Source organism: Argopecten irradians, chromosome 2, assembly GCF_041381155.1.
Source record: "Argopecten irradians isolate NY chromosome 2, Ai_NY, whole genome shotgun sequence".
NCBI lineage: Eukaryota > Metazoa > Mollusca > Bivalvia > Pectinida > Pectinidae > Argopecten > Argopecten irradians.
In genome coordinates, this window is record NC_091135.1 from 59,729,491 (window position 1) to 59,756,261 (window position 26,771).

At 36.5% G+C, this 26,771-nt stretch overlaps 4 protein-coding genes across 5 annotated transcripts; all 4 read left to right on the plus strand.

Annotated features, from left to right (window-relative positions):
* Positions 1 to 981: 981 nt before the first annotated feature.
* On the plus strand, positions 982 to 5,026 carry LOC138316755 (uncharacterized). The gene is made up of 5 exons (XM_069258414.1): positions 982 to 1,107; positions 1,298 to 1,404; positions 1,982 to 3,290; positions 3,687 to 4,697; positions 4,932 to 5,026. The coding sequence occupies exons 1-5, from the start codon at positions 1,104 to 1,106 to the stop codon at positions 5,024 to 5,026; spliced, it is 2,526 nt and encodes an 841-aa protein (XP_069114515.1). The 5' UTR covers positions 982 to 1,103.
* Positions 5,027 to 5,255: 229 nt separating this feature from the next.
* LOC138317041 (clumping factor A-like) lies at positions 5,256 to 8,979 on the plus strand. Its single transcript, XM_069258667.1, has 6 exons — positions 5,256 to 5,554; positions 5,809 to 5,979; positions 6,345 to 6,605; positions 7,127 to 7,636; positions 7,860 to 8,342; positions 8,531 to 8,979. The coding sequence occupies exons 1-6, from the start codon at positions 5,464 to 5,466 to the stop codon at positions 8,668 to 8,670; spliced, it is 1,656 nt and encodes a 551-aa protein (XP_069114768.1). The 5' UTR covers positions 5,256 to 5,463; the 3' UTR covers positions 8,671 to 8,979.
* A 16-nt stretch (positions 8,980 to 8,995) lies between these two features.
* LOC138316756 (uncharacterized) lies at positions 8,996 to 11,208 on the plus strand. The gene is made up of 3 exons (XM_069258415.1): positions 8,996 to 9,389; positions 10,147 to 10,227; positions 10,433 to 11,208. Exons 1-3 carry the CDS (start codon positions 9,224 to 9,226, stop codon positions 11,206 to 11,208), a joined length of 1,023 nt encoding a protein of 340 aa, XP_069114516.1. The 5' UTR covers positions 8,996 to 9,223.
* Positions 11,209 to 14,173: 2,965 nt separating this feature from the next.
* LOC138316098 (dentin sialophosphoprotein-like) lies at positions 14,174 to 26,272 on the plus strand. Of its 2 annotated transcripts, XM_069257599.1 has the most exons (18): positions 14,174 to 14,297; positions 14,664 to 14,977; positions 15,232 to 15,426; positions 17,256 to 17,546; positions 17,921 to 18,172; positions 18,472 to 18,762; positions 18,923 to 19,348; positions 19,683 to 19,955; positions 20,360 to 20,758; positions 21,300 to 21,590; positions 21,709 to 21,864; positions 22,065 to 22,469; positions 22,763 to 22,888; positions 23,004 to 23,348; positions 23,695 to 23,838; positions 23,975 to 24,130; positions 24,498 to 24,764; positions 25,114 to 26,272. In XM_069257599.1, the coding sequence occupies exons 2-17, from the start codon at positions 14,773 to 14,775 to the stop codon at positions 24,752 to 24,754; spliced, it is 4,212 nt and encodes a 1,403-aa protein (XP_069113700.1). In that variant the 5' UTR covers positions 14,174 to 14,297; positions 14,664 to 14,772; the 3' UTR covers positions 24,755 to 24,764; positions 25,114 to 26,272. The 2 variants fall into 2 exon arrangements, with proteins under 2 accessions (XP_069113700.1, XP_069113701.1); XM_069257600.1 differs by lacking the exon at positions 22,763 to 22,888.
* Positions 26,273 to 26,771: the final 499 nt, after the last annotated feature.

A 26,771-nucleotide genomic window follows, 5' to 3' on the forward strand; every position in this document is an offset into this window, starting at 1 on the left:
ATGACTCTTTTCCAGAAAAAACAACAAACAAATAGACCCCTTTATAATATTTTAAGAAATAATGTAGATCTAATAGGCCTACGGTAACGTTATGCAATATTAAATAAAACCATATTTTTGGTACGCCCTTACTAAAAGTAAACTAAAGATGTACTTTTTTCACTGTCTTGTTAAATTCAAAATATATGCTGGGGCTAGTTTCTATCATCCTCGATATTCCAGGGGTTCCGATCATTTACGATCTCTACACTCCTGGACTATCTCATAGTAAAACTGGAGGCAACAGAACATAACTGGTAAATTAGTCCTTTGAGGTAGATCAAAAGAGCCGTATAACGATACACTGTGGTTGACTGTAGTGTGGCTTTGAAGTTGGACGTTGCTCTCTCTGTAATCTTCAAAGGAAATCTTTGCTGGTCTGTGATTGATAAAATGTTTTCCGCTAAACTGCCTTCAATTTTACTATGAGATAGTCAAGGGGTGTAGAGATCGTAAGTGATCGGAACCCCTGGAGTATCGAGGATGGTTTCTATTGGAAATGGGCAAAATTATAGGCTCACAAAACCCTAGTCACAATTTTTCTTTTCCGTTTGATTACTATATACATTACACTAAAAATAGCTAGTAAATTACTCATGGTGTAAAAAAAAATTGGAAAACAATTACATGTAAATTGTCCATTATTAAAGGTGAAAATACGTAAGTACACAGTGCATACGTTCCTAAGATATAGATATATGTTTCTGTACAAATTAAACACTTGAAATACAAAAATAAATGCGTCAAATTCTCGCAAATAATCCATCCACATTCTAATTAAAATTATTATGTCCTTCCGCTGCACTACGACACCACCACCGCTCAACTTCCCTCAATTTCAACTTTCATGTTAGATTTGGCGCGTTTCCAACATTTTTAAGTCACGTGATCTAGACAATGCAAACAATGCCACGTTACCACGTGGTCTTGTTGTTAATCACATGACCACGTCATAACGATAACTTCTGTCGACTTTATTGAGCGGGAGTTTTCAACGAGATATATCTTAACGTTTAAAGACACCAAGAATTTTCATCTTTACTCAAATTACAGCATCACGAGGCATGGGTAAGTACTTTACATAAATAATCATATTTTTATCATGTAATTGGCGCTTAAACTCATAAAACAGGCTCTTAGATTTTCTAGATATATGCTTATGAACAACAGTAGACCACGCTTTATACAATACAGTTTTACGACATAAATTCAGAGATACACATGTATGTGTAAGACCAGCGTGTGTTGTTACTTACAGATATCCATGCTGGGTACTACTCAAGTGACTATCCGAATCCTTGCGTGTACCGGTCAAGTCCGGTAGGACTAAGGTACAGAGAACCGACCAGTTCTCATGTCTATCGGGTGAGTTACATTCCATTAATAGCAAAACACTGCTTGATTTAGTTTTGTTTTGCTTAAGTTTCCTACCGATTCCTCTAAATGATAGCGATTAAGTACAAAAATCCTATCAAATAATGAATATGGTAATTGCGCATGCTTTTTATTGGGATAATTCGGGGGTATCTTTGTCACCTTGTGGTACCAGCCCCTGCATAATCTGACCCCGCCCCTAAACATTCTATAACCTTACTAGTTTACTAGTACTAGTGAATATAGACTAGTAATTGTAATCCAGAGGTCCCGAGTTCGATCCTTTGCGGAGGCAGTGATATGTTTATATAAATTTATTTTGTTTTCTATTATTGCCTTTACATCTTCAACATGTTGTTAATGGAGGACAAAAGTGGATGTTTTAGTATCAATATTTACAGAATGGCTATACCCGATCATCATACAACTCATTTATAACCACCCACATCTTAGATTCTCAATTTTAAGATAACGTCATATTCTACGGCATAGAGACACATGTCATATACACTCTGTTAAAATATTATAAATGTCCTGTTAGTATTGATCATGATTGATATTTTCACAGGGGTTCAGATATAACAAAACGGAAGAAATCATTCACGAGATCAACCGTTTAAGGCAAGAAAATGCTAAAATTGAACTGCAATCTGGCAACATAAAGGAAGACATCAGCAGCCATGAAGGGGATATTCTTGATAAACTCAATAGCCTTCGTTTGTTGAATATGAAACTTTCCACCAGCAATCCAAACCGAAAGGAAACTGCAGATGTAACCAGTACAAAGACACAAGTGGACGCTGGCATCTTGTTCACCAGCACTGATGCTAAAGAGTACAACGGCATACCGCCACGAAAGAGATACTTAGAACCTCTCGATCATGAGAAACTTGGGGATGGGATTTCAACTCAAGATATATTTGATCGAATTGACAAATTGGAAGCAAATGTAAAAAAGGTCATTAGAAAGCACTGTCGGCCCAAACGTCACCAGTATAGAGAAACTACGACAGCATTTCACCAACACACAGTTTCTCATATCTCATGTGGAGGTATTGCTGGTTCAGATTTTTACCCTACCAAAGAAACCACGAAGAAAAGCAAGAGACATACGGTTACCTATATCAGAGAAAGCAGCATTCCTACTGCAACGTCTGGCCATGTTGGGCATGAGCGCGATTTTGAAGCGGAGGCAAAGAGAATAGTTGCAGAATATCACAATTCTAAAGAACGCCTCAGACATGAAATCTCCAGGGGAAACCGAAACCATTCGCCTGATGACAAACGAATATCTTTGTCACACGAACATGGTTCTCAACCATACACAAATTTACCAATACAGCAGGATCAACACATCATTCAGTCGAAGGGAAATGTAGAGGAAAGGCAACCTGAACGCGAGTCCAAACAACACAACTTCCACAGTAAGGTCAGTTCAATAGATACTTATCGCTCGGATTATACCGACAAACATACAGCGAAACACGATCAGCCGAGGAACTACGCATCTAGGAACTTTCAACACATCGACGAGCCAATCAGAAAACCCAAAGTGTGGTTAAAAGAAGAAAGGCAGTCAGAGTCCGAGGACACCAATACTAACTCTTCCCGTGACCAAGCTGATAACGATTGTATGCTGCTCATACTACGACCGACACGTAGCGTGTCAGGTACTATTATTGGATACGATGTTGCTGAAGATATTCCAAGAAATAACACAGTAGCTGAAATGGGATTACAAGGACGGCAGGTGGCAGAAAATCACGATTTGACCGAGCCAAGAAATACGGTTCCAAACATACTGCAAAACGAACCACATAAAATGAAGGCGTTAGATCCACTACCTAACCCGTTTGCTGACAAGTGTTTTGCGCCCGGTGAGTACTTCACAAAAAGAGGTATATATTAGTTATAACTATATTACATGGCGTTAAACGGTTAATTGCAATATAGATTGGCGATCAAAAGGCGTTTTAAGATGGAAAAGGGGGAAAAACATTGATTGTTCATAAACGCGTACCACATGACAGAGCACATAACTACATGTATTATGTCAGTAGATATTCGGTAGAAAACGAGTGGACGAGTAAACATTCATAAAAGAGACAATGTGAGACTAAAATTTATTTCCAGGATTCCCCAATACCCGTTAAACATTTTCTATCCGTCATACTATTAGCATGCATGGGACATTTTTTAATGTATGTGTAAGAGATACTACATAATCAAGCATTAATTTCGATAATAATGAATCCATGTTGTTTTTATAACAGATTTAGCAGACCGACCGAAAGACGCCCAACAATGCACAAACCAAGAAATAGAAATAAAGATACCTTTCAAACTTAAGCTACCACGTACGCCGGAGGGAAGCAGGCTGTCGGACGATAGCCAACCCAATAATGTGTCTTCCACACTGGGATATGACAAGAATACTGCGGCTATTGATACGTCAGATAGTCAACTGTTGTCCGTGCAGTTTTGTAATGAGGATGCAGTTTCTTTACCAAAGGCTAACTTGGAGCGTTCCGTACCTGTCATCAGGGTTTATGATGAAGAAACCGAACTTGTTACTACTGTTGAGCAATGTCACAATAAACTCAACAATGGAGCAAGTACCACCCACTTCATTTTAGTGCTTAAACGCGAAGGTCAATGTGGTCAAGTGTTTGACGGTAACATGGAACAGGTTGATCACAACGAAGAGAAGAAATACCGCACACTGGATACAGAAGTACGTGATGGTAAAATCACGGATACTAAAGTCGAGGACAACGACTCTACTTCACATATTGGAGTTGATGAATGTAGTGTCGCGTCAGCAACAGTCGAGCTAACAGTGGACCCTGCGACCATCACCCCAGTCTATGGCTTTGAACAATATTCCGTTACGAAAGAAAATGACACTTCGTTGATCATTCAAGAGGGCGACATGTCTACAGATTCCACAACAGAAGAAGAAACGGACGAAAGGCCAACATTTACTCCTGTGCTGGACTTTGCGCTAGATTCTGTATCAGATGAGGAGATAGATGAACACCCGACTGTTAGTCTTACCTCTCAGTTGGGCATCACTTCTGTAACGGAGAAAAATGCAGTGAGTAAATTGGCCGTTGATACTGATGGTAATGACAAAGCGGTGGAAGAGCATCCGGAGATCACTCCCGTTTTGGACTTTGTCGTTGAATCTGAAACAGATGAAGATTCGGTCAGTGTGTCTTTAACAGACGAGGAACCAGATTTCCATGCAACAAATTACAAAGAAACACAGATATCCGGAAAAGGTATGTTATGATTAAACACTGTAGCATTTTACATGATCTTTTCATTTATTTCATCACTTTGTCAATAACTAGGTAGGTTACTATCAGTAGCGTATAACTGACGATTGTAATCTTTAAACACTTCATCTGGTCCCAGGAATACTGTGTGTAATCTACACCATCTCCATGTATTTGTTAACAATAATTGTAACTACATGTAAATACATTTTTTTACATGAACTTGTTTTATTTTAGCAAAAGACAAATCACAGTGCTGGGGAAATTATAAGGAAATGAGCGACACACGGCAGATAAATGAAATAAAGGGTATCACTATGAAAGCTACATAACTTACTATGTTTGTTCTTATGGCCATGTAATATTTTATAAGGAATATTGTCCAAACTTTTCTTTGATCTAAATGACATTTTCTACCTCGCAAATATCGCACATGTATAAGAAAATTTAAGGATTATATTATTCTGTGTTTATGTTTCAGTAATATGCTTTAAAAAGTCCTATTCACACTAATGGAATAACAAAACAGTATGACGCTACATAATAGTTGTACATGTAGTAACCATCCGTTATCATTTCTTTTTTTTAGTTATATGCATTATAGTGAGTAGGCATAATTTAAAAGGAGACTGTGTGTGATGTCCTGTTCTGATAATTAAGAATATATGCTTCACTAGATCCAGTCGGATTCCCACTTACATTTCAAGAGAACAGCTCTAACTTGGGGTTTCCTGAGACAGATCACAGTTTCCCAGCAGCTGATGTTGAGATGACTCCCGTATCCAGGTTTTATGTCTCAGATTCTGACAGTTCGTGTATTGATTGGAGTGACGAAAAGAAACCATCCACCGCAGCAGTTGGTACGCAGAGCATTTATAGAACTGGACTCGCATTAGTGCTATTGGAAATGTTTAAGATAGCCATGCAAAATATAACTAGTCTAATTTTAGATTACTGTTATAGCTAACTCCAAAACACGTTATTCACACAACATATTTGAAAAGCACATTGCTTTTATTTTATAGAGCACTAACTATGTCTAAAACAAATATATTTAAATTAATCAAAACAAAGTTTCATTAAGGATGCATACATTGCTTTTTTTTATTTTTAGAAAATAAGATAAAAGCTGGCGAAAAAGAAGGATCAGACCAAGAAGATAATCTCCCAGGTATGACAACAAACGGCAAAACAGTAGTGGAGAAAAGGTCCGCCTATTCTGACTGGGACAGTGGCGACGACGAGGGCCAGGAGGGGAAGACAACTCTAACAAAGGATGTAAAAGGTACAGATTGACGCCTAGATCAATGTTAATGTGGTCATGGGACTATCCAAACTGGTCGTAATACGAAATAGTGAGGTGGTCGTAACAACGAAACAATAAATTCAAAGATCCATGTATGTTGAAAACACATAGTGAATTGAAAAAAAATCTCCGTAACAGCGAGGTAGACATAATTTTTAGGTGAACGTAAAGTTACACTGCAGTTACCTTTGTGTGTAAAACGTTTCGAGATTTATTGGGATAAAGATTATCAGAAACATACTAGACGGCAGACCTTAGATAACCTCAGGATCAATCAGATAAATTGATCTCCTGTTAAAACGTTTAATCATAAATCATAATTTTGTGATTTCTATGTTTTAAAGATATCCTACAGCTCCATGAAAACCACAAAAGATGGGAATCATCGTCAAAGTCTGACGTCACTGAAGAAAACACAACATTCGTCGCTAAGCCAGTGAAGAAGAATCCCCGTTACAAACGCCCTGATAAAGAACGTGACATTACATCATCACCAGGGAAACCGACGGTTGAAGATAATGTCTTGGATCTTGTACTGGCGTCTGGGTCGGACTGGGATAGCGATAACTCCGAGATTTCGTTGAATGAAGTCTCCAAATCAGAAGGTATATTCTATTAATTGCCAATATAAGATAGAGTAGTGATTTATGGATGAATCCATATGCACACTAGTATATGTATTAGTTTTAACAAAATGACTGTTCCAAAGTTACATTGTGTATTCGACGACTGATATGGGTGATTCAGTTAATGTGACAGATAGTTTTGACACTTCCTGGTGATGAGGACAGATCGCACAGGACTGAGAAACACATATAAAGAAACTGATAATACAACTGCGTTCAAAATGTTTTAAAGTTAGATTATCAACTATATCAGTTACGTTCATTGTTTTATCTTCACGCTTCGCACTAAAATAAAGCTTTGCATATGGCTAATACTGATAGAAACATCATTTTTATGTGACATGGGCGCTGAAGCACATACCTTAATGACACAGATCCGATAAGTGAACGACTTTTGTCTTAATTCTACATCAAATCTAACACATACACGTGATCAAGTTCTTATTTGTGTATCACGTATTGAATCGCATTGTAACAGTAATGTATACATAATTTTGTAGGGAAACGAAATTCCTGTCAGAATCCCAAAACGGGCATTTTTCTCCAAAATGAAGGAATTCCAGAATTAGCCTTGACTGGTAAAAAGACATACGCTGTTGCTTACGAAATTTATTCACCAGGTGGTTCGAATTCACATTGGGACAGCGACACCGGGTTGTTGTTTGAGGAGAAAAATGCAATAAAGCTGTCATCAGCAGTGAACAATCACACAGAATCGTCGGAATCGGCCGCCCAAGATATCACTGAAGAAAAGCCAACATTTTCGCAGAATAACCCTGCACTGAAAGAAGTTGAGCTAAGCATAGTCCGGAAATCAAATGCTGAGTCTGACTGGGATAGTGATGAATCCCAGAAATCAAGCATTCATGCTGCTGAGTGTGATAACGGTGAAGGCGGGAAATTGTCTGATATCAATGACTCTAGTGATAAACCAGCCGAGAGGAATCTGGATTTTGATTCCGATTGGGATAATGATGAATCTGAGAAACCATCCACTGGTGTCAATAATGGTTAGTATAATTATTATAATAAGATTTACAACGGTAAAAGAACAATCTGAAATAGGTCATCACATTGTATTAAGTATATACCGATATATCACAAGTTTGATGATGGTAAATTAATTTCTGTCTTGAGATGGAAGAAGGGAGAAACTAAAACATAGAAAAGATATTTACAAACTTCTAATTCTTTTTTAACGCATTTCTATTATTATTTCATCATTTATTCAAGATTTGGTAGATGATCCGAACATCTGTACGAATACCGTCGTCAACAAATATACTGAAGATGAAGGAAATCCACATCCAGCATTGAATGAAGACGTGGTTGCTTATGAAACATGTGCGGTTACCGATGTTGATTTGAAAAAAGAACACTCACCAGGATCTGACTCAGACTGGGATAGCGACGTCGGTTCTTTACTTGAAGAACCCGTTAAGGAAAATACAGAAAAACTTCAACCTGATCTATCATTAGCAGGGGACACTCACACAGAATCTACACCTATAGCCGACCACGATGTTACAAAAGATGACCCAGGACCTACCCTTCCTGTAGTGACTGAGATTACTGATCCTGGAGAGTCTTGTCACGTACTCATATCACCAGAGGACAAGGCAAGCAGGAAAGAGTTGGATGTTGTTCAGAACCTGAATTCTGATTCCGACTTGGATAGCGACGAGTCTGAGGAACACCCAGATAATGTCACCAAAGGTAATTATAACGCAGAAGCTATATATATGTTAAGGCATTGATTCATAGAAAAAGTGTGTAACTACAGACATAATTAATGGTTATCACATTTTATTATTCTGTACAACAGGTTATGTAATATTTAACCTTACTGGTTAAAAAATGTGATATCATAAACCCGTCGGCATGAAATATGTCTTTGTCCCCAGGTGAAAACATTGAAAAGAAGAACATTCCGTCTGAAGGAAGAGGATCCGCGGATGTCAAGAATGAAATGGATTTTTTCAACGATGATAGTAAAAGTGAGACACTTGAAACATGGACGGCTATGTATTTTTACAACAATTAATATGTAGCAGCATGACCATCTAAATATTGTTTTACATGCTAGGCCTATTATATCAAGTTATACGATTATGCTTATTTGTACACAATACTGATTCATATGGATTTATTCTGGCAATAGCCGAGTCACCATGTAAACAATATTTATATATAATTGAGATTCTGTTCCGAATAAAACGTGATTATGTAGACTTGTCATTATCTGTCTCAATCTTTAGTAGAAAACTAAATAGGCCTTCATTAAATCGAAAAATACAAAAAAAAAAGATACAAATGTTGTCTCGTACTTTGCAAAGTGATCAGAACAACCACAATTGTCTTCGGGTGGCCATGCTAACGATCAGGATATACAGGGGAAACACAGTGAAAAAGAAGGATATTCACCAGCATCGGATTCAGATTGGGACAGTGATGTCGGGTCGTTACTTGATGAGTTGGATGAAGAAAAGGAGAAAACAACTATACCCGATCCATTGTCAACCAGTGACAAGCATTCAAAGCCAGCTCCTATTGCCGAATCTGATATACCGAAAGGAAACTCGACACCTATCGTTTCTATGACTTCAGACATCCTTGATCCTGGAGAGTCTGACCACGGATTCAACGTAACTTCACATGAGAAATCTGACGGGGACGTCGAGTTGGATGTTGTTTTGAATCCGAATTCTGATTCTGACTGGGATAGTGATGAGTCTAAGGAGCATATAGATAATATCACCAAAGGTAATTATACACACAAATGAAACATAGACATATTTTGATTGATAGTCCGTCTCTTTATTCAAAACGCTATTAATGGAAACTTGGTTATAATTGCTACCACATTAATTATTCAGTAAAGACTTTGAATTTACCGAGATTAATTCATTTGTTCAGTTCACATCAGAGAAAGTTATGTTATCAACCTGAAATTACAATTGATGTTTTTGTCTGCAGTTGCTAGTACCAAAAACATTGAAAAGAATAACATTCCGTCTGAAGGAACAGAATCTGTGTATGTCAATGATGGAAAAGGGTTTTCCGATTATGGTATTAAAAGTGAGACACACGAAACACATACGGGTATGTGATCCCGCAACAATTAATATGTAGCAGCATGACTATCTAAATATTGTTTTACATACAAGGCATATTATATCAAATTATACGATTATGCTTGTTTTTACACAATACTGATTCATATGGATTTGTTCTGGCAATAGCCGAGTCACCATGTACCATTATACATTATTTATAATTGGGATTCTGTTTCCATTCAAACGTAATTATGTAGACTTGGCATTATCTGTCTCAATCTTTAGTAGAAAACTAGGCAGACCTTCCAGAAAATTAAAAAGGATACAAAAGCTGTCTCGTACCTTGCAAAATCATGAGAATAACCACGTTGATCATTGTCTTCAGGTGGTCATGCTAAGAGATATTATACAACATAACGTTACCTCACAACCCTTCGTCATGAAATATGTTTCTCTATCTCCAGGTGAAAGTGTCGACAACATTGAAAAAAATAACATTCCGTCCGATTATGGTATTCAAAGTAAGATGCCTGAAACACAGACGGGTATGTGTTCCTACATCAATAAAATGCTTAATATCATTATTATCTTTTTTCTAAGTACGGCATTGTTTAACATACAGTTATATCCAGAATATTATCTTGCTTATGTGTTCACTAGACGGCTATATGGATTTATTAGAGTATTACACTAGTCTTGTTACGGATTCCCTTCTGTTCAAGTCATTATTACATTAACAATCTTTTGTAGAAACCCGAACAGACCAACGTAATAGCGAAAGTGATAAGACAATTCCCTCATACGTTGCAAAAGGAACAGAACAACCACACTCACCATTTACTACAGGTGGCGATGAACCTAGAGAAAATGAAGGACACTCATCGGGATCAGGTTCAGATTGGGACAGTGATTGCGGGTCGTTACTTGATGAGTTGGATGAAGAAAACAAGAAAACAACTAAACCAGATCCATTATCAACTAGTGACAACCATACAAAGACAGCTCCTTTTGCCGAATCTGATATACCGAAAGGAAACTCAACACCTATCGTTCCTATGACTTCAGATATCCTTGATCCTGGAGAGGCCGACCAAAGATTCAAAGTAACTTCACATGAGAAAACAGGCGGGGAAGTTGAGTTGGATGTTGTTCAGAATCTGAAATCTGATTCTGACTGGGATAGTGACGAACCAGAGAGATCTACAAATGCTGCCAGTAAATGTACCGCTAAATTTGGTAAATCACAAGCAAGTGACAACCACACAACACCAGCATCTACCACCAGAACTGATGTTACCAGGGATAGTCAGGATAAGGCGACACCTCCAATGACATTAGAATCCTTGGATCACGGCGAGTCCGAACTCAAGCTCCATGTAACTTCACATGAAATTTCCGGCGGGGAAGTTGAGATGGATGTTGTTCTGAATCCGAATTCTGATTCTGACTGTGATAGTAACGAGTCTGAGGAGCATTGCTCGCAAACGAAATATAGAAATATAAATTCAAAGATATTTTATTCATAAACCCTGTAAAAGTTTTAATAGCTCCAAGTGTTATTAATTGCTATCAAATTGTTTCTTCGATACGAGAAGTCATTTCGATTAATAATTACAACAAACGATGCAATATTTAACATCACTGATTAAGATAACGAGATCTCACTAACCTTGAGTCACGGAATATGTCTGTCAGCAGGTGACTGTAATAAAGACATCGAAAAGAACAACATTCCGTCTGAAGAAACAGTATTTATATATGTCAAGGGTGGAAAAGGTTTTTCTGATGATAGCAATAAAAGTGAGATGCCTGAAGAACAGACGGATATGTATTCCTACAACAACAGTATTAACAGCAATATTTATTATACTAACAAATCCAGAAATATGATGTTGCTTGTTCACTATACTTCTTCATATCAATTTATTTTTAGTAATACACTAGTCTTGTTATGGACACCCTTGTGTTCAAGTCATTATTATTTTAAAAATCTTTTGTAGAAACCCAAACCGACCAACGTAATAGCGAAAACGATAGGACATTTCCCTCATACGTTACAAAAGGAACAGAACACTCACTATTGACTGCAGGTGGCAATGAACGTATTGGAAATGATGGACACTCACCGGGATCAGGTTCAGATTGGGACAGTGATGTCGGTTCGTTACTTGATGAGTTGGATAAAGAAAACAAGAAAACAACTAAACCTGATCCATTATCAACTAGTGACAACCATACAAAGCATATTACCGAATCTGATGTAACAAAGGGAAATTTGACACCTATTGTTCCTATGGCTTATGGAATCTTGTATCCTGGAGATCACGGATTCAAAGTAACTTCACATGAGAAATCTGGCGGGGGCGTTGAGTTGGATGTGGTTCATAACCTGAAATCTGATTCCGACTGGTCTAGCGACGAATCAGAGAAATCTACAAATGATGCCAACAGAAGTAAGTACATCATCATGTTAAATTACGGTTCAATCATTTGAAATTGCGTATTTTCAAGGCACGGCATGGTATTGTAAGTGTAGGTTGTGGTATCAGTATGTAATTTGAGGTGCCAAAGTTCTTCATAAGGATTTTACAATATGTACTACATCACATATTTAATGATGGAATCTGGAATTTATCCAATGTTCACTAGAATTACTATTCTTTCTCACTATTGTTCGATAAACATGCATACATCGCTATATTTCTTAATAATTCACCATTACATTATCACTTATAGATTTTCGGGTATATCTGGCATCTCTTTATGCCTCTATTACTAAACTTCATACTATTGGTCCTAGTAAAGCAAGATTTAATGCGATTTTATCATTGTACCCAATTTCTATTCTAGGAAGCCAGACAAACTCTTATACTTCCCAACCAGAAGCAACTCATCTTGATAATGACCTGGAAAAACCAGCAGTAATCACTGAAATTATAGAAAAGGGCCTTTCACCAGAGTCTGATTGGGACAGTGACGTTGGTTCTTTACTCGATGAATTCGATATGGAGAGCAAGAAAATAGTGAAACGTGATCTGCCATTAGTAAGAGATAATCATTTGAGATCTGTAGCTAGTCCTCATGTCACGACGCAATTGGAAACAGCTTGGAAACGGAAATTGTGTTCTACTACATTTGATCCTGGGAAATCTGGACATGTAATCAATAATAACTTTCTGCGGGAGGAAGCAGTCGACGAAGAAGTTGTAGAGCTGGACGCTACAAAGAAATCAGATTCTGCTTCTGACTGGAACAGCGAGGAATCAGATAAACATACAGATGATGCCTCCATTGGTAATCCGTTTGGGAAGACGAAAGTTACATCCGAAGGGACGGGATTGTCAGGTGGTGAAACTGGACATTATGCTTCCGATGTTGATATTGGCAGTACACCTGCTGAAAAAGAAACAGGTATGCGTTTTTTTCAATTTTTAATTGTTTAGTAATATTTTGTGTTTGATATCATTTTGTTTCCATATGTTCGCAACATATATCGGGCACTTATCCAAATACTGTTTCATAATATATCTTATTGCTATCGGATATGGCTTCCTGTAAAGATCTCTTTAAACTCCTAGAGTAAATCTATGCTTTTTTGCTTTATAAATAATAATCTTTATGTTTTTTGTAGGCATTCAGACAGAATATCATATTCATAAACTGGAATCTAATGTTGTCAAAGGCCATTCACATTTAGAATTGGATTCAAGTTGCCTTGGTAATGTGCAGGATAAACAAGTAATACCCAATAAAACTGCAGGAGAGGGAGACTTACAAGAGTCTGACCCAGACTGGGGTGGTGATATCGGATCTCTACTGGATGAACTTGATGTGGAGAGTAAGAAAATAGTCAAACCTGAGCAATCACTAATAAGAAATATTCACACAAAATTGAACCAAACCTCCAGCCAAGATATAGAAAGTGAAAACAACGCATCTGCTGTTTCCATGGTATCGGGAATATGTGATCCTGGAAAGTCCTCCCATGGTCTCAATGGCAAATTTTCACGTGACAAAGATAGGGGAAAAGACGAGTTCGATGTCCTACAAAATCTAGATTCTGATTCCGACTGGGAAATAAATGAACATGAGAAGCCTACTCACGATGTCACAAGGAATGATTCTTCTCCTTTAAAAGGTAACAAATTAGTTTAAATCGATTAAATTCTGATATCCTGAAACATGAACAAGGTATGCGATTGCAATGTAATGGCTATTACATAAAGATATACGATCTTTTGCTGTACCATTAGAACGTTGAATTGATATCAGAAACTGACTGTCAGGAATCACCATACAGTATACGTAAAACAAATAACATAAAATCCATTTTCTACACGACTTATTCTGGACTTTATTTTTTGTTTAGATACACTCATATCACAAGGAAATCAGGGAAGCCAGCGAACAACGGTAGACACCAATATTGAGAAGAAAATATCCATGCTGAATGAAATGTTATCTGCCAAGGAACCAGTCCGCGAGGATATTGAAGAAATCAAAGCTGAATTGCATGATTTATTAGATGCTGAACTAGATACTGATTCAGATTGGAGTATTGCTGAGGAAAGTGGATCGGATGAAGAAATGAAATCCTGTAGTTCAACGTCACAAGGTAAGTCCCACGAAGCTATCTGTACGTCTGTATGTAAATATTATAATGATACAAGGATGACTTCAAGAAACCGCGAGAACCGACACCATTAGGTAATGATAACACGACCAACTGCTTTCTAGTAAGACGTATTTTTTAAAGTATAAACCATTACAGATAGACAAAATATGCACACTGTATTTCAATTCATTTCATATTTACCCCGATATCTAATTTGTACCCAGTATTATATTGTAATTCTATCTTAGAATCGTCGACATCACGTGCTCATGATATGCTCAAAATATGCACACTGTATTTCAATTCATTTCATATTTACCCCGATATCTAATTCGTACCCAGTATTATATTGTAATTCTATCTTAGAATCGTCGACATCACGTGCTCATGAAACAGAGGTATTAGAATTCATCGAAGATGTTGAAGAGGAAACATCGCTCGCTGTTCCGAATGTAATTTCGATTTCTGACAGTGAATGTCTGGTAACAATGATGATGGAAAACAAGCGACTATTCATTCACGTGAGCAAAATGCTTCTTCTAAAGATGATTGGCTGAATATGTTAGAAGACATCGATTCTGATGATTCTTGGAATAGTGGGAATAGTGATGGAGAATACGGATCAGAGGAAAACCAAAACAGCAGAAAGTGTACGGGAAAAGACGCACATTCCTATGACGGTAGGTCTTCTTCTTAACTCGTCATTATAAATATATTCCTTCAAAAGGTATATGATATGTGTGAAGAATCGAGTTAACGTTAAAGTCTAATATATCCTGATACGTATACAAGGTATCATATTGCAATGTAATGACCATTTTATGTAAAATGTCGATTGGCTTATACGATCGTTTGTTGTTTATCAAACTGATATCTGCGACTGTCAAAAATCCATTTTCTACACTGCTTATATAAGAATTTATTGTTTGTTTAGATATGCCAATATCGCAAGAAAATAAGAAAAGCCGGCTAGACACCAATATTGAGAAGAAAGCATCCATGCTGAATGAGATGCTACCTGCCAAGGAACCAGTCCGCGAGGATATTGAAGAAATCAAAGCTGAATTGCATGAGTTATTAGATGCTGAACTAGATACTGATTCAGATTGGAGTAGTTCAATGTCACAAGGTAAGTCCTCTGAGGGCATTGTACGTCATATCCGTCATTTAAAAGTGAAATCCATAGATAGTTATAAAGTCGTTTTGGATTGTAACAAACAATTGTTCGTGTACAGTAAAACAATTTACAAAAAGGCAACGTTTATGCACATTGATAACCCTGGTCAACCAAAGTTCAAGCTTTCGAAGTTCTAGAATTCGACCCAAACTATCGCTCCACAAGTAACCGCGGCAACCGATACATGTTCAGCTTCCATCCCTGCCACCATTTTGTAACGAAAACAAGATTATTCACTTCCTAGTATTCGTTTTATGTTTAAGAAGTCCAATGGAAAAAATAGACCTTAAAATAGATCAAATATATACGAATTAAATATTATTTTATGGGCATACTGTAAAACCATATTATTTTATGAGCATACTGTAAAACCACATTATTTTATGAGCATACTGTAAAACCACATTATTTTATGAGCATACAGTAAAACCACATTATTTTATGAGCATACAGTAAAACCACATTATTTTATGAGCATACGGTAAAACCACATTTTTTATGAGCATACTGTAAAACCAAATTATTTTATGAGCATACAGTAAAACCACATTACTTTATGAGCATACTGTAAAACCACATTATTTTATGAGCATACTGTAAAACCACATTATTTTATGAGCATAGTATAAAACTACATTATTTTATGGGCATACTGTAAAACCACATTATTTTATGAGCATACTGTAAAACCACATTATTTTATAGCATACTGTAAAAGCCACATTATTTTATGAGCATACAGTAAAACCACATTATTTTATGAGCATACGTAAAACACATTATTTTATGAGCATACTGTAAAAACATTATTTTATGAGCATACTGTAAAACACATTTTATGAGCATACTGTAAAACCACATTATTTATGAGCATACTGTAAAACCACATTATTTTTGAGCATACAGTAAAACCACATTATTTTATGAGCATACAGTAAAACCACATTATTTTATGAGCATACAGTAAAACCACATTATTTTATGAGCATACAGTAAAACCAATTTTTTATGAGCATACTGTAAAACCAAATTATTTTATGAGCATACAGTAAAACCACATTACTTTATGAGCATACTGTAAAACCACATTATTTTATGAGCATACTGTAAAACCACATTATTTTATGAGCATACTATAAAACTACATTATTTTATGGGCATACTGTAAAACCACATTATTTTATGAGCATACTGTAAAACCACATTATTTTATGAGCATACTGTAAAAGCCACATTATTTTATGAGCATACAGTAAAACCACATTATTTTATGAGCATACTGTAAAAGCACATTATTTTATGAGCATACTGTAAAACTACATTATTTTATGAGCATACTGTAAAACCACATTATTTTATGAGCATACAGTAAAACCACATTATATTATGAGCATACAGTAAAACCACATTATTTTATGAGCATACTGTAAAACCACATTATTTTATGAGCATACTGTAAAACCACATTATTTTATGAGCATACAGTAAAACCACATTATTTTATGAGCATACAGTAAAACCACATTATTTTCACGAGATACAAATTTTCACTGAAATTCGCGAACGCGAAAATTCAAATGTTTCGCGAATTGCTGCATAAAAGGTATACCAATGGAATGCATGATTTGTCGGTAAGTGTCCTTGATCGCGAGTGTACATTTTCGCGAATATGTCAAAATAACAAAGTATTGTATATATTTGGAAACATAGTTGTTTGCATTCATACCATAATCTTGTTTGAACCACTTATAAATTGGTCTTATCGTTGTTCTTTGACACAGAAACGTCGACATCACGTGTTCGTGAAAGAAAGGTTTTGGAAAAATTCATCGGAGATGTTAAGGAGGAAACTTCGCCCAATGTTCCATATGTAACGTCAATAACTGACAATAAATTACCTGTTTCTAATGATGACGGGAAATGCAATCTTCGCCAGCAGACTTCGTCTAAAGATGATTTGCTGGATAATTTAGAAGATTTCATTTCTGATGGTGATTGGAATAGAAGCGATAGCAATGAAAAGGAAAACCAAAACAAAATGTGTAAGGAAAAGGATGCACAGTCTTCTGACGGTAGGTCTTCTTAACTCGTCATTATAAATATATGTTTTCCTGGTGAAATCCCTCGACTATGGAGAACCTCTCTTTAGCTCGATCGGTTGGGCGTAAGACTAGTAATATATACCATATATATTGAAAGGAATTTCCATTCCTATTTTTAAATCCGCAAATGTTAATCTTCGCAAACTTGTTTTCAAATGTAAATCGTGAAATTTTGTAGCCGTGAAAGAAAGTTGGTTTACAATAAAATCCAGTTAGAAGTATATAATCTATGATCACTTTTCAAAACTTGAAAAAAAATCATATCCATCATATAAAGATCATAATTGTATATTAGGATTCAAACTGAATATGTGTATTAAATGTATTTTGATTTCTGTTTGTAGATGATTTCCTAACAGATCTGAAATCTTTTTGCGATATTGATGGTAAAGTATCAATTAAGGCAACTGTGGTGACAACTTTAGATAAAGTGAAACAAGGTTCAGCACCAAATGAATCTAAGTACATTAACAGTACACCAGGTAGCTATGAAGCTAAAACACTACCCCAAGACTCTATGTCTACACCCGCTGCAGGCCGGGAAAGTGACGTCGATAATTCAGATGATCTAAGGGACATAGAAACTCTGTTAGATGGTAAGCTCAATAGTACATCTATCTAATATATACCCGGTTTTGTTAAAACAAAATACGTCCTTTCGTTTAAGAATTTGGTAGGCATAGATGTGTATTATTTTCGTTTACAGTGTTTTCAAATGTACAGTGGCCACTTGTCGAGTAGTTTTTATCAGAAGTACTCAATATAATTACTTGACCAGCCAACTCACATAATTAAAATTTGCAAATTTGCACGTGTCAGAAAGTATCTTAAACTGTTTGTGAAAGTTTTTATATATCACCATTGAAATAATAGTGCTGGTTTTGTTATTTATCAGGTATGTCAACATATTGGTCTGAAAAGAAGAAACAGTCGACAGATATCGCTGTGTTAGATAGGAAGGAGAAACCACCTGAAAATAAATCAGTAATTAATAATGAAGACGGAAAACGAACGGTTTGTCAGTCATGTGAGAAAAATGCTTCTTCTAAAGATGATATTCTGGATATGTTAGAAGATTTTGATTCTGATGCAGAGTGGAATAGTGGGAATAGTGATGGAGAATACGGATCAGAGGAAAACCAAAACAGCAGAAAGTGTACGAGAAAAGATGCACAGTCTTCCGACGGTTGGTCTTCTTTAAAACTCGTCATTATAAACATATGTAATGTATGATCATTTTTCAACGATTGAAAAACAACAATAAGAGTTCATTTGACAAACGTTAGTGGTATGTCAGTATCAATCAAATAACTGAATATGAGTCTTATTTTGATTTCGGTTTGTAGATGGTTTCCTAGCAGATCCGAATCCTTGCGATGCTGGTGGGACAGTATTGTCTAAGGCCACTGTGGTGTCAACTTTAGGTGATGTTAAACAAGGTCCAGCATCAAGTAAATCGAAGTATAATGACATCACACCAAGCCAATATGGAGCTATAACACTACCCAAAGACCCCATAAAGTCTAAATCAACCATTGCAGGCCGGGATAGTGACGATAAATCTGATGCAAAAGGTGAAGATGATGAAATCGGTGGATCTCAAACTGACACAAAAGAAGGAGTTTCTCTGTGCGAAGTGTTTGAGTTTTCGTATTCGGATAGTGACAACGAAAGTATTGGTTTCAATGAAGACGAAGAATTGGATATAATGGCTGATATAATGTCCTCAGATGCACTAACAGGAACCAAGCATGACCAACTTCAAGAATCAGGTACTTGCGGGATAGTGTGATCTATTTCGGAAGTACGAATGCATGAATGACAAATACATATGAAGTGTTCGTAGGTTGTTTCTGTCGTGGTATGAATTTTTCAAAAATATTTCGTGAGTAGTAACATTTATGGTTGGCACATGTTTCAAAGATGTTGATGATACATCTTAAAGCTGATATTATTCTAATATTGCTTCTACCAATGACATGTATATATGTCTTCGTCGGATCTTGTGATGTTTATCATGAAAACACTACCGCGTTAACTTTGGTATTTAGAATGTTAACTTTAATAACATCATTTAACATTAATGCTCACTTTGGGATTTTACAGGTTCCTCTAGTTGCATGTACGATACTTCTTCCGATGAAGAGGAACGCGCCCGCGGTCACCCTGCGTTAGAGAGAGAGGGGTTGGTTAGTACTTCAAACATTCACAATCTAATGTATGGCCAGGGTGGACTCAGCAAGACTCCCGTCTCAGACGTAATTTCTAATGCTGGGTACTGTGATGTGGTGTATGATGAAGATGAACTCGATATTATGAATGATGTTATGTCTTTTAGTGGCGATGTCGTGGACACTCCCCAGAGAAAACATGAACCAGGTACGATAACTCATATCACTACTAGGGATGACAATGATTCCAGGGCCCAGATTCGCGAACATTCCTAAACTTTATGGTATTCCTTAACTTAAAGTTATCAAAAGGAAAGTATTACAGATTTTAAGGAAGACTCCTTATTTTCCCCTTAACTTCTGCAATGCTTTACAATGTGGAATTTTAAGTTTTAAGTTAAGGGATGTTCGTGAAACTAGGTCCAGTACCGCCGCTACCAATATGGGTGAGGACAGTTGTACAATAAAAACCATTCTTTCATTCAATGAAGTTAGCAACTTTAAAAACAATATTTTCGTTAAATATTCATAGATAACAATGCCCTTTTATGACACCTGTCAAAAGGTCAAAATTGCCCCAATGTTTTCTAGATAGATTATATCAATTTAAAGGTTGCCACGGTCACAAATACGAGACATCGTCTGATGAGGAGGAACGCAGTCAACTTAAAGTAGAAAAAGAGGAATTCGCTGTTACAACCAATGTTCACAAGATGATGTTTGGTAGGAGTGAGATAGGAGACAGGGTGCCAGACTTCAGCGATATGGATTACGATGATTACGACTTGGATCTCAATTGTTCAGATATATGTGCTACAGAGACTTGCACTCAAACCAGAAACAACAATCCTGCAGCTCCGTCAAGCCGTCATTCAGATTCAAAATCAACAAGATCAGGAGAATGTGAAGACGTTAAGGCATCAGATGACAAAAATGATAACACTTCAGTCATCCGTTTGAGCGAGGGCGAATGTATACTTCGGAACGATTACAGCCTTTCTTCTGACGCAGGTAAGTAAATATATCATATTAAAATAATTGTTTACAACTCCGCCTGCAATAAAGAAAGAAAGGACTTGATTCCGTTGCTGGAAAGATATACTAATAAACAAGATTAAAACACTGGAGGACAAACATCATATAGGCTCATTGGTGGGACACTGAAAGTAATACTCTACAACCATGATTTTTTTCTAAGAGTGTTCGTTATAAACATGTTTTACTGTACCGTTTAATTTATGGTATGTTAATTCACAGATTTCCAAAGTCATAGTTTCGAGAGTTCTACTGACGAAGATACACCTGATTCCAAAAACAGGGCTGATATAACACGTAGAAAGGCAACGTCTAATCCGAATAAATGTTTTTCAAACGTGGACCAGGAATCGGCTACAGCATGTGATTTTCAATATTCTCTAACGGCTAACGTTGTTTCAGAAATGTAAATAATGTAAGCATAAATGATGTGGTTAACCATAATTGACTAACTATTGGTGTTAAAATTATGATGACATTCAATTCTAAATCTATATATACAATGTATACATTGCAGACTTCCGTGGTTACACGTACGAACCATCTTCAGATGAAGAGGTGCAAGTACAAAGCACATTGAAAGCGAAAGAGCCATTAAGCAATGATGGAAACAGCATGTGGTCTCCCAGTGAACGAGATTCCGACAGAGGTTTGGGGTCTAGCAGGCGATCCAGGGATACTGCATTATCCACAGATAAAGTTGGTACCAATGAGGACTCGAGCACAAGGTCCAAGGATGACAGTCTCCCTTGTATCAACAGGAGGGAGGATATATCTGTACGAAGGAATCATAGCATTTCGTCTGGAGGTAAATATTTATATTAATATGAATATTTTTTCCCTATGATAGTCGGGCAAACCGGAGGTTTTATATCGTATACTTGTTCATGTGTTCGATAAAATTGTATGATTTACTTTTCTCTCAGACTTCCGGGATAACAGTTCTGAGAGTTCTTCGGATGAAAGTGCGCCGAGTGACCAAAGAGATGTGGATTCGGTAGATACCATAGCTAGTGAGGAATATTTAGACCAGGCAAAGGTCGACAACGAGTTATTACAAATGCCAACCATGAGTATCAAAGGTAAAATTAATATGAAAATATTATAACAGAAAGAGTATATGGTGTAGAAATTGAAACATTTTTCTATTGCAAAAGCTGTAGATTTGTTTCTTCTTAAGTATTTTATTTATTATGGGCTCTATGAATTCCCTGTTTTTGTACAGCTTTCCATGTTTTCACTTTTTTCGCGATTACTTGATCAATCTTTATTTTCGACCTAGATGTAGTCTACGCTCCAACACTGGTACCTGACGATGAAGAAGAAACCGATTGTGCACTCACTACAGAAAAGAGCATGAAATCGGCGATGATGTTAAATTTCATGCAGATTGTGATGGAAGATAAAGGAGCCGCATCTGAGGATTCATACACTAATCTCAACGAAAGTAATAACAGCAGGGGCCAGGATAGATCCCCAAGGCGTAACAGTGTAGAACGGGGAAACTACTCCGGGGCAGGTGCCACCAACCAGGATTGCTCTTGTTTATCAACAACTGGTACAGAATCCGGTCTTCTCCAGGAATTCAAAAAGCCCACCAGAATGGCCGACAACGTCCAGATTCCGCCTGAACACGGTCATTACGGTTCCCACCAACATTTCTTGCAACAGAAAGACAACAGAAAAGGTACATTTTCTCATTCGTTATGCTCCCGCCATGACATTGGGACATATAGCTTTACCCGAGACAGTCTCGTCCCACCATATCCCTTCCTGTTCCATCATACCGCATCTCATTTAGATTTCATATGGATATGGGAGCATGTCTTTTTACGTATATGTTTTTCTCTCTTTATTGGCTCTTTTTAAAACGATTTATTTTCACTGGAATTGTTCCGCGCAAATGAAGTAGCATCACACCCCTTCCCTCAGTCATAACACATTTTTATTTAATTGGTTCATTTTCCTTCGATATATTAGATGCCAAGCAGTCGTATGGAAACAATACATCTGAATCCAGCGAGCCCTTACTTCAGTACACAACCTGCGTTGTACACAAGCATAAATATTTCACAGCCAAGTACCTGTCCAAAAAAGAGGAAATCTGTAAGTCCTAATATATATGTAAATCAACAATTTACAACAACAACAAAAAAAACAACGTTTTCTTGCAATATTGGAAGTTTGAAATCATTTTCTACATTCGGGTTGTTGTTTCCAGCTGATGAAAATCTACATCAGTCGAACGATGCAATCAAGAGTACCCAGAGGAGGGAAAGAGTACCACAGTCTAATGGTGATGACAAGAATACTCTGAAGATAGAATTTCCTCAGTTCGACGGTGTTGTCAAGATTACTCAGATGGAAGAAGAAAAACCTCTTTCTAGCGATGCTGTCAAGGTTGCTTCGGATAGGAAATCAGTACTCAAGTCTATCGGCGATACCATGGTAACTCAGTTGAATAGAGAAATACCTCGGTCCAATGGTGTTGCCAAGGTCACTGAAGGAAAATTACAGAGGGAGAGACATTTCACAGCAAAGTACCTCAACAGATGTCAAACCCAAGGTACATTGCTTCGGTGTTTAAGTAACTGTACACACGTGTGGGCGTAGTGTCTTTTTTCATTTTTATTTAACAAACTGTTGTTTTATTGATTATATATTTTTTGTGTTGTAGTACTAAAGTATATGGCGATCACGTTATACTCACGTTATATCATAATGTAATTGCATGTTTGAGTGGATTATTATAGATAATAACGTCACGAAAATGTATTGTTAGGTTTAATTTTAGAATTTGTGAGCTAAAACCAAAGTAGATAAGACTAAATAAAAGGTAATGGATTGTCTAGATGTGTTCTGTTTCTGTCACATTAACTAAGTAATGTTATTTACATGTACTATATCCACAGCTCCTACTGATAACACATGTTCGACTTGCCCCAAGGAAACCGCAACAGCAGTTGGATTAAAATCAGTCATACCACAACCCAAGCCGAAGGCATACAGGAGCCGCCAGTTCACTGACAAATACCTCTTAAAGAACCGAGTCAAGAGTACGTACCATCCATGAAAAAAGTAAAGGGCACAGAATTCAATATTATCTTAAATACAAATACTAATTAAATTGCAAGTTAATTTCTATAGTTGCCATCATATAGGTATTTTAAGTTGGCTCCTTTTCTTCTCCAGAACACACGAGGCAGGCCGTACACCCACAGAAAGAAATTCTTGCGCAGTTAAATAATGATACAATGTCGAACCACATCAAAGAACAGTCTAATCGTACTGTCGATAGCAGAAGCAGACATTATACAGCCAAATATTTGACAACACGTCGAAGCAATGGTAAATTTAGAAAATTTTCTGACTTCACTTAAATTACCTTTCAAATGAACTTGAGTATTTGTCATTGAATATGGCGTTTCTTGTCACTAATAATCTTGGTGTAATGCATCGTGCAACTTGTCTCTCAAATATTTTCACATAACCAAAAACCCTCATATATTAGGATATGTCTAAATTAAATATTCAAAGGATTATAAATAGATATTTTCTTATAGTGATACCAAATTTGTATCCGTACGTCAGTTTTGATAGCCGTGTGACAGTTTAGCAGACTCAAAGGTAGATTGATCAAACACCGTCAATAATACATGTTTTATGAATGTTCCTCTAGACGCAAATGAAATCAAACTTCTTGTGTCTTTTTTAGCCGATGTCGACGAAAGAACGATAAACCAGAATGCAATAAGATGGCCGGAGGAGCCGCCTAGTTATGGAATGTCTGATAGTTCAACAATTGACGGCAACAAACATATGAACAATACGCTCACTCATGAGACTTCTGTAGGAGGAAATGTAGACACCCTAAGGAAAGATTCTCTAATCCGTGCGACTTCGAGAATACCGATTGATGTCCACTATCGGAGGGGAATCAGTGTAAATGGCTGCAGAAATATTGGCTCCTAAATGAATATAGGTAACATATTATAATTTATAATGTAAAATCTTAGCAAAGAACGAGACCTAGTACTTAATTTAACAATTATATGAATCGAAATGTCTATCAATCATTAATCTAGAATTGTATGCGTATCATATTGCATGCATTAATTATAACGATGAACAATGAAATAAAGCTTCTTTCATTGGAATACACATCTCATAACTTTAATTCCAATAATTTAATGTATTATATCCAGTAGAGCTTAACATGACAAAATCACAAAAAATTATGAAATTAGGCATATCAGAATATTTAAACGGAAACTTATAATATGTACTTTATAACTTTGTACATTGACTGACATTATTTTCTCTCTTTACAGACTCTATGATGTCGGATAGAGAGCCAAGCTGTGATCCTCAATATCAACACTGATGTAAAGGAGACAGACTCTATGATCTTAGATAGAGAGCCAAGCTGTGATCCTCAATATCAACACTGGTGTAAAGGAGACAAAGAGCGATGTAAACAATAATCTTCTTTGTAAGCAATGATTTGTGAGAAAAGTTATTCCTTTTGTTCTGGGCGATTTTATCGACCCGATCGCATATCAAATTAATATCATTTTGTAAAAACTAATTATCTTGATGAATGGTTGAAATTAAATAATAATTCTATTTCTATTTTGTGATAATTCTCTATACTCCAGGGGTGGATATCACGTCAGTGATAGTAACCCTTGGAGTATCGAAGATGTTTTGTGATATTTTCAAATTGCGTTGTTATACTCGGCACATACAGGTTATTGATAGTGTATATGTATCCAATATCTCCTTGTTTATTATGTAATTTCTATAATATAATCATTTACTAGTATGTTTACATGCGAATCTGATTGATCTGCATCTAGTATATGTTGTACTTTATATTGATAAAAAGCCTATAAGAAGATAAACTTTTCTTATAAAACTTTATTTATTGTTATGTATGAAAGTGTAGTGACATCCTTGATACTCCAGTGGTTACTGTCACTATCGTTATTTCAACCATCCTCGATACTCCAGTGGATACTGTCACTATCGTTATATCAACCATCCTCGATACTCCAGTGGTTACTGTCACTATCGTTATATCAACCATCCTCGATACTCCAGTGGTTACTGTCACTATCGCTATTTCAACCATCCTCGATACTCCAGTGGATACTGTCACTATCGTTATATCAACCATCCTCGATACTCCAGTGGTTACTGTCACTATCGCTATTTCAACCATCCTCGATACTCCAGTGGTTACTGTCACTATCGTTATATCAACCATCCTCGATACTCCAGTGGATACTGTCACTATCGTTATATCAACCATCCTCGATACTCCAGTGGATACTGTCACTATCGTTATATCAACCATCCTCGATACTCCAGTGGTTACTGTCACTATCGCTATTTCAACCATCCTCGATACTCCAGTGGATACTGTCACTATCGTTATATCAACCATCCTCGATACTCCAGTGGTTACTGTCACTATCGTTATATCCTATAATGACAATGTTATTACCCCTAGAGTATCAATAATGATATACCAATAAATATTTACATGCCAATTTTGAATAGTGATGTAAGTAACTTGTTTTATAATGTTAAGTTACAATGTTTTTGTCATGTGTACAAGATTCATATGTGTATTAAATCTCAATTATATAATATATATTGTGATTGTTTTATCTAGTTAGATGAAGTTGATTCTGCTTAGATATACGATATATTATAGAATCGCCGATAGTTATCAGTACTTCATGAATCGCCATACCAATACAAATGGATTTTACTGACGCCTTGCTCTCATCTTTCTTAATTTCATCGGGATATTGAACGAAAGTTGCATTTTTCATATAAACGAAGGAAAATGTATGCTATCGTTTTGGTGTCTAAACCTGGTGACAAAGTAGGCCATGGGCTAGGAGGGTTCCACATGCCTCCCCCGATCCAAACCTCCGAACCAATATTTTTCTGAACCCTTATGACCCACTGATCACAA